The sequence below is a fragment of the Ammospiza caudacuta genome, chromosome 11 (assembly GCF_027887145.1).
Source record: "Ammospiza caudacuta isolate bAmmCau1 chromosome 11, bAmmCau1.pri, whole genome shotgun sequence".
Lineage (NCBI taxonomy): Eukaryota > Metazoa > Chordata > Aves > Passeriformes > Passerellidae > Ammospiza > Ammospiza caudacuta.
Genome location: NC_080603.1, coordinates 8,511,910 through 8,527,585, shown reverse-complemented (window position 1 = coordinate 8,527,585; position 15,676 = coordinate 8,511,910). Strand labels below are relative to the sequence as shown.

At 45.9% G+C, this 15,676-nt stretch overlaps 1 protein-coding gene across 2 annotated transcripts in view; it reads right to left on the bottom strand.

Annotated features, from left to right (window-relative positions):
* PCCB (propionyl-CoA carboxylase subunit beta) overlaps nucleotides 1-15,676 on the bottom strand; it is a 31,160-nt gene that overhangs the window by 15,159 nt on the left and 325 nt on the right. Inside the window, exons 1-4 of one of the 2 annotated variants that reach the window (XM_058812067.1) lie at nucleotides 6,345-6,503; nucleotides 4,593-4,712; nucleotides 2,273-2,341; nucleotides 1,166-1,222 (exon numbers count right to left, since the gene is read on the bottom strand). In XM_058812067.1, the coding sequence (XP_058668050.1) occupies nucleotides 1,166-1,222; nucleotides 2,273-2,341; nucleotides 4,593-4,712; nucleotides 6,345-6,503 (405 nt within the window). Of the gene's footprint in view, nucleotides 1-1,165; nucleotides 1,223-2,272; nucleotides 2,342-4,592; nucleotides 4,713-6,344; nucleotides 6,504-15,676 lie in introns of those variants that run through there. The other variant, XM_058812068.1, reaches the window with a different exon arrangement.

Below are 15,676 nucleotides of genomic sequence, written 5' to 3'. Positions count from 1 at the left end.
TTGCCTAGAAACAGAGAAAGTGTTGACACTTGGTGCCACTCAAGTCAGTGGGCAGGAGACCCAAAACTCCAACCCAAACAGGAGCTGGTGGTAACTATTTCTGTGCAGTCCTAGAATTCCCTGACATGTTCTGCTGTTTTCCAGGGACCTGGATTTTGTTTCCCAAGGCTCTTCCAAGTTCTTCCTAAAGCACTGACAAAGACTGACCCCCAAAGCAACTCATTCCCCTAGAGCCTTCCAGCTTTGGGGCTCACCAAGAACAGCACCAACCAGGAAGGCCCCACATTTTTTCTAGTTTTGTGATCAGACCCTGCTGCTTTAGAAAGAAGAGATCAAAGAAAACCCACCAGAAACCATCCCATCACTTCAGTGCCATTCCATCCCTCCCCAGTACGGACACCACAAAGCTCCAGTGTGAAAGGGTAATTCAAGTCCTTCCTAATATCAAGACCAGGTAAAACCAAATAGTTGTTATCTAGTTTTCTAATTTTATACCCACACACTCCTGAGGAGTCTATGGCAAAGAGTAGTTATTTCCACAGCATAAAAGGCATTGTGCCTTTCCACAGCAAAATCTTGTTTCTGATTCCACGGCAAGAAAATTCAGGAAGATTTCCCAGTACACAGCACTCAACACTCATCCATGAAAGAGTTCTTGTCTCCCTAGTCCTGGGATTCAAAAACCCTTCTCACAAGACAGACAGACAAACAGGAATAAATAGCCACAAGTGTTTGATAAGAGAAACTCTCAGGGTCAAGGTGACCTCAGAGTTGTAAAACTGATTATCTTCAGGCTGTTTACTTGTTACATTTGCTTTCTTTTTAAATATTACACACTTTCACAGCACACTGTTTAGAGGAAAAAGTTTCTCCGAATTCATTCCTCTTTTCTCCAGTGGACAATGAGTAGTTAATTGATATTTGTACTTGGCAAGTCTCTCACCCTTTGCAGTAAAGTAGAAGACATAACTTAATGTAACAAAGTGTGCATTACCTGGAAAAGCTCACCCACACTCAGAAAGTTTCCAGAGGCACCAGTCTCAGGCATGGCACATGTCAGAGCACACTAAAGTCAGTCACCAAACATTTTCTCCAAAGTCATTATCACAACAGACTGAAAAAAGAATGCTGACAAATTTTTTGGTTTTTTTCTGTGCCATATTACCTTGCAGATCTTCTGGGCATGAGCTCCAGACAAACTGCCTCCAAATACAGTAAAATCCTGAAAATAAAGCAAACTTTCAGATTAGGGAAAGAATAATTTCAGTAAAATGCTGTCAATTATTTCTAGTAAACAACATAATCCTACAGTGCTCTATATTTGCTATGCTGCTTCAAAACAACTGACTCCCTCAGTGCAACCTGCAGATGGTCCCAGCTCAATACAAGCATCCTTCACAAGGAGGAAATACAAACCTGCACACACGTGACCATTCCAGACCCATGAGTTATGTCCAAGGGGTGCTGTAGGGACTGTGTCAGCCAAAATGCCTAAGCAGAAAAATCTCTAACAGGCCCTGGGACTGATCCAGAAGAAAAAGAGGATATTGACACCTCCTGGCAGAAACAGAGCCCTTCTCTGTTGCATTCCACCAAGTCTCACTCCCAAAGAAGCCCCAAAAACTGTGTGGACAGAGACAGCATGGCCATGACTGACATTTGAACCAAAAAGGTTCAGCATCTCAGGAGGCAGCTCCATTTGGAGGGAAAAAAGGTCATTAGATATAAAAAGGGAGGGGTGTATCATGAAGGGGCACTCTTAAATTCTACTAATACAAAAACTGCCCCCTACTTGCGTTCTAAAATGAAGGTTTGTGTTTGGCTCCTCTCCACATGCTCAGGCCCATGTACCAGTGACTCTCCTTGGAAGGAGCACACATCCCAGACAAAACAGGCAGAGTCTCTGCCTTGCTCCAAGGTAACACAGCTACAGCCACTTTGGCCATGACAGCAAATGAACAAAGGCTACTTTGTGGCCCAGAACAGAGCAGCACTTACTAATGATGTCAAAGAAAGCCTTTCACAGTGAGTGACCAAGATAAGTCTCCACCTAAGATGTTTCCTCTGAAGTACTTTTATTTTAATATAAAAAATATATTTTAACATAAAAAGTATATTTTATCTATTTATATGCTATCACAAGCTTTTTTGCTTCTTGTCTGAGGGTGCCCTGCTTCCTCCCACAGGTACATTGCTACAAGGCCATGCTGAACTATTGTGAACTTGTCCTTTGAAGTAAGTTCCCACTACTTAAAAACAAGAAAAACCTTACCTGACTGAAAACATAAGCTAGTCTGCCATTAATCCTTCCACGGCCAGTCACCACACTGTCACCAGGGTACTGCATGAAAAACAGACAAATTCATTGAAAATGCAACAAATGATGTCTACTAAAACTTTCACAAACTCCTACTAAGACAAAGCAAAGACTGATTTCCTGGGAGGTCTCATCTTCCATGTCTGCAGTGGGGGCTCCACAAAGATTTTCCCCAGCTGTAAAAATGAAAACTAGAGGTAATATCACATTTTCATTATGTATTAAAGATCATGGAACTTAGCAGGTTCCCTTCAAATTTAGAATATCTGAAATTAAGACAAATCATGCCCTCAGAGACAGGACAGGATGTACCTTTTATCAGGACTAGCTGATGGTTTTGAAAGAATGGATATACTGCACAAACCTCTGAGGTGTTGATACAGGATGAAAAACAATCCTGGACAGATCCAAAAATATAATTACAGTCACCTCAAATACTTGAACTTGACCTGTCCCATTTTTCACATTGTAAATAAGGGAAGAAAGAACTGGCCAAGGAAATGGAGCCTGTGAGTCTTAAAATGTGCTTCATCTTTCTAATAAAAAAAATATATCGAAGTCTTCCAAGACAACAGTAGGAAAGGAACTTTGCTGGCTTGTCAGTAAAAAAGGGAATTTCAAGCACTGAAGTGCTTTTTGTTGTTTGGTATTAAAATTAAAAAAAAAAAAAAAAAAAAGAAGGAAAAAGGGAAGTGTGTGCTGCAGGGACACTCTAAGGAGCACTCATGCCCAGGTGATCTGCTGTCAGGAAGGTCACCCTTGCCTGGTGCCTTTTCTCAGGCTCACACACAGCACTGCTCTCAGCCCCTGGCACACAGAACAGCAGCACACACCTGGACTTCAGCCACTGCCACGTGAAGGTGACTCCCAAAATCCCCAGCAGCCCACAAGCAGCCTGGATGTGAGCACAAGTCCTACCCTACCCTCAGAAAGTTCCAGGGACTCTGAGAAATTCAATGCTAAACTAATATTCCAGCTCAGTGGCCACAGTTAAGTCATCTGTTGTGAAACTGTGCTCTGTAAACACAATCTGCAGCTCTCACTGAAGGGTGAATTCTGAAGCACAAGGAAAAAATTAACCCTCTTGTCACACCCAGGACTCTGCTGCCCCTCCTATTTTCAGAAATAGCAATTTGTTATCAACAGTGTGAGATGCAGCATGGAGTAACTCAATGAGAGGCAACTCTGGCAGTTGAGTTTACTGGGGAACAAAGTAAAAACAACAGAGGAGAAAAGATGTTTGCTCTGCTATCCCCTGAGAGGGGAGGAGGTCTAACACAACATCCTTCCCAGCACCAAGTGTCATCAGCCTCCCGTGTGACCCAACAAACAAATCCTTCACCTTTGGCACTCCCAGCACCTCTGCTGGAACCCTGCTGTCCCCTCCCTCATCCACAGCTTGAAGGACTGAAACCCAAGGAAGTGGTTTAAGAGCTGCACAAACAGAAGTTGTAATTACTGTGTGCAGCACAGGGCACACACAGAGAGCTCCTCACCCTACACCAACAACCCACAGCAAGCAGCCTTTGGCTGCAGGAAGATTCCCAGTGAACAGGCACATCAGCACCAGGCACTGACACCCAGCAGCTCACTGGTGCCTTCTACCAGAGCACAGCAGAACACTTTTCCCAGGTAGAACATTATCAGGCATCAACATCATGAGAGACTTTGAGGGGCACAGATTTTCCCTCTGTGTGTGGAACTCCCTGTACCATGCTGGTTTAGGATACATGGCCACATAGCCAGAAAGTGCCTCAGCAAGCAGGGTGCAAATGGCTAACAGAGCACTACAAATGCTGGGACTCCCAAACTTTCAGATCAGATTGTAAAAGCCTCAAGGATTTTATGACTACTGTTTGGCAGGCATAAATATAGATCTGAGTTGTTTCAGCCAAGAACTCTAATCCTACCTGTAGGGAAACAGAAATATCTACCTTGATTTTCCCCTCATATCTGATCTGATTGACGAAATTGCACCAACAAAGCTCTGCAGCCTCCTCTACTGTTTAAAATGCAAATCGAAGACAATTCCCAGGAAGGTATTTGAACCAAACAAGTGACCTTATAAAAAAGGTATCAAGTTTAGACAACAGAACACTCTGTAAGGTATTAAATGGAAACTAAGAGTAATGAGAGCAAATTTACAAAACAAAATTATACATAAAGAGAAAACAAATAGTAAAAATCATACGTGAACAGAAGAGCCCATTTTCAACCAGTGGGCTGGCTGCACAGCAGAGGACACTGAAACAAGAGTTATATGAAATAAAACTACCTTATTCTTGCTAGAGTCCATCCCAAAGTCAGTACATCTGTGTTCCACAAACATGTCATATTCATCAAAACTGTCAGGGTCCAACAGCAGCAGAATTCGTTCCCTTGCTGTCAGCTTTCCCTGAAACAGAGCAAGCAACAATTAACAGCGCCACCAGGTGATTCTGGCTGTTGGCTGACCCCCAGCAGATGCATTTTCATCAGGCAAAACCTCACCTGATCTGTTACACAGGGTCCATTAAGCAACTGCAGGCCCCCAAAGCTGCAAATAGCCTGTGCAGTGATTATCCTCCTCAAAAACAAACCTAATGCAAGCCAGACTCTGAAAAGAAGGCTGACTGTTGGAGCAGCACTACCACAGGAGAAAGGAAACAATCTCAGAGACTTTCAACAGGCTATAAATGCATCACAGCTATTTTTGCCTACACATTTAAATGCTGCTATTGAGACCTTTTTTCTATTCTTAACCAGGGAACCCTTCCACAGCTAGACCAGTCCTCCCCAACAGCTCAGGGTTCAATTCATTGTGCTCAAATATTATTTGATTGCAGTAAATAAGAGGGAAGAGGAAGTGTGACAGCCTGCAGGGATCTTCTGACAAAATCCTTCTGGTTTTTTTCCAGCTGGACACTGTTACAGGCAAAAGTAATGGTGAAATGCCAAGAACAGAATCAATTGACCAGATATACATGTCCTTTGCTCACTGTTATGTAGTAAAAAATGACTGCAAAGTTCTTTATGTCTTAACCTACCAAACAAATCTGTTCTTTCCAACCATGGTCACCATCTGTCTGCAAAGGGCAGGGCACCTGGGTTGTCTCCTTTAGGGGATGACATGACCCTGCATCAACATGACACTGTAACACAGCTCAGCTTTTACAAACCATCTGACCAGCAGGCCAAAAAGCTCATGAAAAGCAGGAAATGCAGGAAGGCCTAATGTAAGCCAAAGTATTAGTTTATATAAAACATAAGCTGCTTGAGGCCCTAGACATGCAGAAGCGCTTGTATATTTGTGTGTCAGTGTCTTGAATGTAACTCAGCAAGACTGAACTCTCTTCACATGTTGTATTACTGGAGAGGGACACTGCTGACAGGCAGAGTGATCGCTGAGGGAACCTTCATGGGAATCGCCATTCCCACCTCCTTGATGCCTACAAACCACCTTGCACCACGCTGAAAAGGTCTCCCAGCAAGAGGCGATAAGGAGAAACAGGAAATCTCTGCTGTCACTCCCATCAGCACTGCCCACATTCTGAACGACAGAGGCAGGAGACTAAAAACCCACCTGTTGTCATCCCTCACACCTGTCTTTTCATCCGCTTATTTCCACTCTTCTAACTCTTTGCTGTCAGCTCAGAGATCAGATTAAATTTCCAACAGTGGTGTAAAGATGAAGCTGTTGCTCAGAAGTGTTAAGCAACCTAGAACTGACTTACCATTAACAGGCAGAAGTTGCAACTTCTGTCTACCCTATCTCTCATACATATTGCAGCCAACCAATAACCACTCTGAGGTAAAGGAATTAGTAAAGCAATTGTTCTTTTTTCTACCCAGAGTAACAGGCAATGCAGTCTTAAGCGCTGCTTGAGGAAACCTTCCCGCAAAGGGGTGTCTGCAGTACCACGCGAAGCCGCGAGTCCCCAGGGCGGAACGGAGTCCCGCCGTGCGCGGCCTGCCCTCCCCGGCCAGCGTGCGCCCGGCGGCTGCGGGACAGGGCTCTGTCCCCTGCGGCCACCTGTGCTGGGCTCACCCGCTTGTGCTGGGCGTCGATGCGGGCCTGGCCGCCGCCGAGCAGCGCGGCTCGGCGCTTCTCCTCGATGCGCTGGGGCACGGGGGGCGGCCGGTTCCCCGAGGCGGCGCGGCCCCGGCACAAGCCCAGCGCCCGCCGCAGCACCCGCACAGCCGCCATGTCCGCGCGTGCGCGCCCGGCCCGCCCCGGCCCCGGCCCCGGCCCGCCCCGGCCCCGGCCCCGGCCCCGCTCCCGCTCCGCCGCCCGGGTGTCCCAACTACGGCAGGGGCGGTGCGGGCACACGGCTTCGGGAAGCTCCGGGAGGCCCGGGCAGGGCCGCTGCAGCACCGGGCCCGGCGCAGGCCGCTGAACGAGCCCAGCCCTCCGCCGCCAGATTGTTCAGCGCTGTTGTCTGTGCGCAGAGACAGCGGGAAAATGCATCAGCTCTTCCCCCTTTCCTGTGTGGCGGAGAGATTTGTGGCGCTTCAGAAGCGGGGAAGGCAAGCAGGGGTGTCAGCTCGCAAGATTAGCTGTCCTCTCTTTGTTTCAAATGCCAGAAAGTATTTCTTAGGAAAACGGTCCCTGTGACACCCCGGCACCGATTCCGTGCCGCCTCCTATGAAGAGGCACTGGGCTCTTTTCCCGGCACGCTTTCGGACGGATGAGGCGAATCGAGACCCCTTAAGAAGGGAGTGGGCCGGGATGTGCGGGGAATACGCAGCGCACACAGCGAGTGCCCGAGCTGCAGTGTATCCGCAATCCAGAGATCTGATGTCATCGCCTCCCAGGCAGTTCTCCAGTGTGCAGGCGCAGCCATCTGTGCAGCAGATCATTTGTTACCCCCGTAGGCCACCTCCGACACCGACCACCAACAAACCCCCGGCAGTTCCAAGTAGGGCGAGGTGAGCATTGCCTCAGTGTGCACATACCACACATGAAATGCACGAGCGTGGCCCTGTAGATACCACAAGTCTGGGGAATCTCCAAGAATGGAAATTCTTGGATTACATAGCATGTACAAGCTGCTGTACGATAATTCATTTTGAAAGGGCTCTCAGGCTCCAGTCCAGCGTCCTACTCAGAACAGACTCAGCACTGAATTCATACCATTTTGTCAGCTGGATCTTAAAAGTCTGCAAGGACAGAGGCTGGCACACCTTTCTCAGTCTGAGTTCCAGTGCCTGACTGGCTCCATAGGGAACTGATTCCCCCCAGTCCACTCTACTCAGTAGCAACCTGCCTTTTTTCACTTTAGGACAGCTGTCTCTTGTCCCCTGCCTGTGCACTTCAGCCAGGAGGAGTTAGTGAGGTGACAGCCACAGGCTCTCCTGTACCAGAAAGCAGCTGCTAGGGATGTCCCCAGTGTCCACTCCAGGCTAACAAAGATAAAGCCCAGCTCCTCAGCCTCTCCTCCTGGGACAAGTGCTCCACCCTTACCATCATGCTGCCCCTGCTCACCATGATGTGCTAACCTAGACACAGCTGTACAGCAAGAGGTCCTGTCAGAAACCTCGCCCAGGGTCAGACACCTGACATCCACAGCTCTTCACTCATCACAGAACCTCACTTTGTCACCAGAAGGCACTGGGGTTGGTGACATGATTTATTCCTGGTTAATCTATGCTGGCTATTCCCAATCACCTTCTCCATGTGACCACGAAAGGCAGCCAAGAACACTTGTGCCATGGCTTTCCTCCCAGCCCACAATGAAGGGGATCATCTGACAGTCGCAGGCTTTTTGCAGATGGGAGTAACCCCAGGCTTTCCCAGCCCTCAGGGATCCCCCTGATCTCCATGGCCTTTCAAAGATAACGGTGGCATCACTGCAACATCTGCCAGCTCTCTCCACCCACTTGGGTCATCCTGTCTGGTTCCCCAGAATGTGTCAAACTGGCTCAAACACCCCCACTACTGGAGCCCCCTCCTTGAGCCCTGCCTGCAGGCACAAAGGCCTGGGGAGATCTTGGCAGTGAAGATTAGGACAAGAAAGGCACCAAGCAGCTCAGCCCACACACTGCTGAGCAGGAGGCTGTTTCAGCCCCCAGCCAGAGTAGTGGCAGGATGCCAGCTGCATTCCTGACCTATCTGTGAGATAGCTGCTCCTTGACTGCAGCCAAACAGGCATTGCACCCTCCCCACTCAGGAAGTTTCTCCTGGTCACAAAACAGCTCAGGCAGAAATCAGACCACAGATATTTGAAGCAAAAGTCTCCACTGTCTCCCTCAGGTGGGTTCAGCATCACTCAGGCTGCCCGCAATAGCCTCCTAATTAAAAACACACTCAAAAGAGCAACTCTGCAACTTCAGAAATTAAAATAACTACTATTCAGAACATGGGTCACATGCAAAAGAGGTTGGGAATCTGCATTCTGGGAACAAAGGTTTCAAAAAGGCCCCATCCTGGAGGACAAGGGCATGGCAAGGGGAGACAGCAGAGGCAAAAAGGCATTCTTTGGGTAGTTGAAGTTCTGCCCAATAGAAGAGCAGAAGGGAAGACAGAATTGTCAAGAATTGCAGGTTACATGTTAAAAAACAGGGTGGAGAGGCAAAAAATCCTTTTAGGAGCAACTTGCTGGAAGTGTGAAAACTAGTAAATTCTTTTTCAAATGCCTGAGAAGAAGGAAGCACGCCAGAGATTCTGGCAGTAAAACAAGCCAAGATTAAAAAGATTGTTCAGACTATCCAACAGAAATAATAATAATTATTTTTGGTTTGTTTTATCTGAATCCAGTGCAAAGGAACTTGAGAAGATTTCTGAGCTAAAAAGCCTGGGTCTTTCCAGGGTTTTTACTTGAATGTTTACTGGGTACACTGAAGGTCCCGTTTCACCCCCAAAGAGTAGAAGATTAAGTTCTAGAACAAATCCTTCAGGATCAAACTGTTTTCACCTCAGTGTTACAAGGTTCTTCAGAGATAACTTGCTCAAATTTAAAGTTTCTTGCTAAAATCTCCTATGGCAGGTGGCTAGTGCAATGTCCGTTTTTAAGACAGGCACTAAGGGACCTAAGAAAACTTTAAACCTGTAAATCCAATATGAATTATGAAGCAAAATGCCAAAAAGTCCACCAACCCAATCCACAAAACCCAGTATTAGCAAATACATAACCAGGACATACTGGGGAGCAGTTGGCAGAGATTTTGTATAGAGATTCCTGCCTGCACATCTAGTGGCTTTATTTAGTGAAGTCAAACGTGTAAAATGCAGATCTTGTTCATATAAAAACTCAGATTTCCAGAGGCCTTTGAGAATGTCCCTGATTAGGAGCTCTTGAAACTAAGTTGTCATTAGATTAAAGGAATTTACCTCACAGAGATCAGAGACAAATGTAAATCAAGTGGATGTTAAGATGCACTGGGGAAAACCAAACCCCAAGAATACATGTCTGATCACAAAAGGAACAAGTTCACAATACCCCTGCAAAAGCATCAGCTCCATTTTCAATAGTGGCCAAAGAGTCAAAAGGTCCTGGACACACGAATGGAGAAGAAATCTACCTGGGAATACAAAATGAAAGGAGCTGCTATCTCTCTGTAGGCCCCCAAGACACAAATTGCTGGAAGAGTGTGCTAGGAAAGTATCACTGTATGCTTACGGTATTATTACTGTTCCCTTCATATTTGTTACTGCCTGCTTTTGGAAGCAGGATACCAGACTAGTTCTGACAGTCATTTGTACAGTTCAATACTGTTAGAACTGTCAAGCTAGAGATTGTCACAAGGATGCATCAGAAACTGAAAATTCTCCAGGCACTTTCTCAGTAAGTCCCCACAATGAAAATCAGTGAAAGAGAAGCAAGAATTTTGAGGCCAAATCCAGTTACAAGAGGACTTTAAAGCATGAGAAAACAGTCTCCTGATATTCACATTTTCCATATTCAGTCAAATAGTAATTTGTGCTTGGTTTTGGTAAACAGTAGAGGGGAATAAAACCCACTTCCATTATCAATTTGTATTGCTGTAGGGAACCAGCCAAGGCCAAAGTCAGCTGATGTGTTTAAATCAGAGGGGTAACTCAGGTGTGTAAGAGGCACATTCTTGTATGTAGGGGAGGATAATCCCTAAACCCAAATTAAACTGGAGCACATGCAGAGTTGAACCAGTATTTCTGCATTAGCAGTTTGGCTCAGAATCAGCTCAACTATTTAGTGCTAATCCCAGATCATCTCCATTTGCTCTGGGCTGTTCCAAAGTGAGAGTCCTGTTCTGACAAAACTCCTGCACTCCTGCAAGCACAGGTTTAGAGCAGACTCACAACCCACATCAGAGATGAGCTGGGCACTCAGCAAAGGAGCAGATCTCCAAAACTGGATTTATAGATACTAAGGCCAGAAGTGACTGTTGTGATTACATCAGACATGCTGTACCATGTGAGATTGTCTCAGCAAGATATCCTATGAATTACATATTTTAATCAACTATCAAGTACTTGTATCACATTGTTAAAAGGAGAACTTCATACTGTTTGTTTGATACAGTGAAATAATCAGTCTGTACTGGTTTCTCAAAAAAGTCAGAACACCTCAGAGTGAAGATGAAGTGTGTGTCAGGGGGTCACTACAAAGGACCTATTGAAAGATGTAGTTGTGGTCTTACACTTTCAGAAGAAGGAAATACACCACAGGAATTAAGCATCTCTCTGTCATCAGGCACAACACTTCTCACTACAGGACACCAGAAATGCTCTGCTCAAAAAAGAGGTGCACAGAGGACATATGGATCTAAGAAGTCACCTTTAGGAAGTCACAGTAACACCAATTTGTCCAGATTGGGAACAAGGCAGTTAAGGAAACAAGCAAAGCCAGTGTTTTCAGCAGCTCTTCTGTCCCACTTACAGGTAGGCCCCAAAAGAGAAGGGCCAGAATATCCCTGCTTAAGTCATAACAGTAAAACAAACCACTGAGCTAATTTGATTTGTTTTGTTTTTGAGAGAGGGGCTCCCTGGGTGAGTTTCTGTAGCACTTCCCAACCTCACAGCTCAGAGGGCAGCAGGGAAGAGCATGATGCTCCTGGAATTAAAAGTGAACAGCCAGCTCAATTATGCCAATTAATTTATGCAAATGCAGAACTTGCCCACGTGCCCCTCCCAAAGCTGAGCTGGCAAACAGGTGTAAGAGCCACAGCACGAGTAGAGTGGCACTGCACTGGACTGGCAGAGGGCACAGGATCCTCCTGGCACATGGAAACCAACAAGAACCCCCAGCCTAAACTAGCAACAGCTGCCTTTGGATTTACAACTCTGTATCCAGAGAAGAACTTTAATTTCTCTGTTTAGCAACATCAGAAAAACATGAACAGCTTCAGTGAGGAGGTGGACTGCTGTGAGCTCTATCAATGCCCTCCTTGTGTGCTTCTGACATCCATATTGGGAATGTGTGTTGTGACACTTTTGAGAGGTAAGCTAAACAGATTTTTTTTCATTAGCTGCAATATAAAGTTCACTCACATGGTTCATGTAAGTACAACTATAAGGCAAAAAGAACTGAAAAGGGGATTTGAGCTCACCTTCTGTGAACTTCAAAGTTGCACAGATGTATCTCTTAACTTCTGCTTATACAATTTAATAACAAGAGGAGGAATTTGATTACCAAAGATCTAATATGATATGCAAAATGCACATACTTGATGCTGATTCAAATAGAACAATTATTAGGCCAGACATGCTCACACAGCTGGAGAAAAGCTATTGCAGCTACACCCACTAGCCTGGTTCAAACTGGGGAAGGGCTGGGAGAACTGAAAGAGAAAGCTGTGCTGAACAATAAATGCTGGAGGAGATGCCCTACAAATTCATCCTATGAAAATTCCCTTCAAATATATGCCCCAAATGAAGTAAATGAATTGTGGGGGATTGGCTTGTGGAGAACAATAAGCAACCCCCTTAACAATAGTGACATAGTGGGTGGGGTTTGTACTGAGATCCCAAGGACCTTAAAATTGTTGGGGAATTTTCCTTCTCAGGGCCTTGGGAATCCAAACCACAAACAGATTCCTGATTATTTGCTGGGTGTTTCTGAAAGCAGTAGATAGTTTAAAAATATCAAAGAACACCAAACAAACAAAACCCCACACACAGTTACAAAGAACTGGTGGGTCTAACAGCACTGCTATAAAACTGTACAACATTGAAAATTCCAATGTCCAACAACAGATAAGAAATGTTCTGGCTTAGAACAAGGAATTCCTCCTACCAGTAAAGACACAAATTGTACTGCACTATTCCAGGTCTCAAGAATGATAATGGAGATGCCTTTTTTGTTTTGTTTCATTCCCTCAAAAAAAAAAAAAAAAAAAGCTGCTTGCAAAAAACAGACCCAAATAAAAAAGCAGAAATTGGCTTTATCATATGTGGAGGTGAACTTGAATGAAAGGGCCATTGCGACCACTCCTACAATCAATAAAAAAGGGGGTCCCTGGTGTTGTGGGTGTGAACCTCTCAAAACAAAACCAGCAATTCTCAGAGAGGGATGTTGGTAAGAGATTAGTAAGCAACTGGAATATGTTTCTGAAAAGTGTGGCCACTCTGGAATAACATAAAAGAATACTTCTGAACACTGAGGAGAAATTTGTTATAGTGGTGAAGTCTATGGTTTGTTCATGAATATAAAAGGGAGGCAAAACCAATGGACTGGGAGTACCAGCATGCTCTGCTTTACCAGGATTCCAAAGGCATGGCATGGTTGGACACCCCCTGCAATATTTGGGAGTTACAAAACTAAAAGGGCAATCCTATAAGACAAATTCAAGGCAAATGAAAAAGGCACAAAGAAGGGAATTGGTGGAGCTTGTACTGCAGGAGCAGTCTCTGCAGCTGTGTTGGGATAGTAACAGGGGTGAGCAGGTAGCCAGGGGTCACTTTAGAAAGGGCCACAGGCTCTGCAGGGCTGTGACAGCCATCCCAAACTCCTCTGACTGCTTTCTGGCAAAAGTCAGTCTGTGTCTCTTAGAGGCCGTGGGGGGGATGCTTCATGTTCCTTTCTTCTGCAGTTACTGTGATTACCTGTTTGTTCTGTTAATTCATTAATAGCATCAGCCAGAAAACACTGTGTTGCTGGAACTGTTACAATCCCTGTGGTCCTAGCCTGCCTTTCCTCATGGTACTCCAAATGCAGTGACACAGAAGGAAGCCTACATCAAGTCAAACAAGCGAGCAATTAGAAACAAGCTTGCTATTGGCAGCCTGCTGAGGGAAAAACCAAACTCCCTAACAAAACTACAACCAAACTCCACCATTTTATTCACATCCACGTTTTCAGAGGCAGTGTATTTGCTGTATTTTTTTCCTACTCAGTTGATACCTTTCCCTTAAAGATGTAGGGCTGCAGTTATCAGACACTTTAGGATGCACCACTTCCACAGCAGAAGGAACTTAACACAGGGAGCTGCTTGAACACCTCATGTTCTCTATTATGCATTTACAAAGGACTGCTCACTGAGATCTAAATGTTTATTCTGTTCAAGTAGGGAAGAAACAAAAGCTATCACCCAAGGACCTGGGCCATTAACACAGGTATCTGTGTCTGCAGAGTTAATAGGCACTATTCTAACCTAATTTCAACAAGGAGTCTCATTTTTCCCAAACACAGAGCATTGATAGGAACTGGAAAATGAAATAACATTCCTATTCCACCCTTGTTTTCCAGTGAAAGGAGATTTACTCAATGGTTTATTGAGAGTTTCAGTGCTTGTTCAAAGTTAAGCACCTACCAGTGGCCAGGGAGGGAGACTGGTCCCACAAGGCTGTTAGCATGAGGGATGGAGCAGCAAAGGTGGCCAGTGCAGGGAAAGGGGGGCCAGGGAGGTAAGAGCAAGGCAGGCAGGGCAGGGGAGCAGCTACAAGGAGGAGTGCCATGGTACCTGGGTGAGGAGAGCAGAGCAGGGCCAGCCCCTGAGGAGCAGCCATGTGCAGCAAGGAGCAGCTCCAAGGGCAAAGCAGGCAGCCAGCAGGGCAGACACAGAGTCAGGGAGCAGCAAAAGGGCAGCTCTCAGGCCGCAAAGGAGCTCCTAAGGCACAGCAGAGAAGGCTCAAGAGGAACTTTTCCCCACCTGGCTGTTTCTCAGCACCTGATGGGGTCACAGAGGTGCAGCACATCAGGGCTGAGCCAAGCCCTGGGGCAGGAGGCTGCAGAGCTGGGGGGGCACTCAGCCCCTCACAGTTACTGTCACCACCCCACTTGCCACAGTGGTCACAAACAGCTGAGGCCCCCACCCACCCTCCTGAGACAGCAGGACTCCTGCTGCAGGATGGTGATGCTGACAGACTGCAACAAATGACCAACAGAGGTAGGAAAAATGTATCTGCTGCTTGGGCTGCACTGTTAGAAATGAACTCAAGGGTCTGCATAGAAAAAAAGTGAAATTCAGCAGATCAGCCAGCAATAATGGGGCATAGAAAAGCACTATGGCCTTCCTCTGGTCTAAAAGTTATGACCTAGTCAGTTTTGCTACTCTTGCAGTTTCATATTCTATTATTACCATAATTTTCAAGAGTAATAATTCCTTGTAGTTCTAGAGAGTTTATATTCTCTGTCTTGCCAGAATTGCAATTGTTCTTAGGTAGAATCCAGAGCTACTCATTTAGCTCCATCAGTGAGAGACAGAATAGTGCAGGTTAATGCTGTGGATGGGGATGTTGAGGTTGGAACCCTACTGCTGAATCCCAGGCTGTGGATGATACCCAAAGGAGTGTATCCCAGAAATTAGACAAGACTGGTAAAACTCTGGGTGTTGGGTGGCAAGTTAAGTTCCTTGCCTAAGAGCCAGAGCAGCATGAGAGGGAGCTGGGAGGGGTTGGGAGTGCTCAGGACAAAGTGTGTTCAGAGTTTGGCAGAGGATGTGATTCAGGGAGGTGTGTATGAGGATGTGGACATGGTGGGAATTTTCTGGATGTTATTTCAGTCTGTTGGCTTGGTTCAGCACTGAAGGTGTTCCTGGCAGTAATCTGAAGAGGGAATTGGGCATTTTACAAGCAATGTAACAGCAGGCTGAGGGTGAGAATGAAGATGCTGTGCCTTGGAGTGGAGTCAGGTTGGGGATTCACTGTCTGCAAGGAGTTACAGTCCAGAGATGGCTACTGAGTGTTTGCTGGGCATTGCAATCTGTGTGGTAACATGGAGATGCACCCACACGGGCTGTACCTGGGCTGTGTGGGAACAGTGCCAAGTGGGGAATGAGCTGCTTGGTGAGGACCACAAGTGCTAAATGAGTATTTGGAGTCAAGACCCAAATTCCCCTATTTTGTGTGTACACTCATTTTGTGTTGGGCTGGAAAGAGTGGGGGGATTCATGAAGTAAACAAGGAACTAAAAGATAGAGGTGGAACTCCTTGATTAGTTTCACATGGGCAACTCTAAGCGA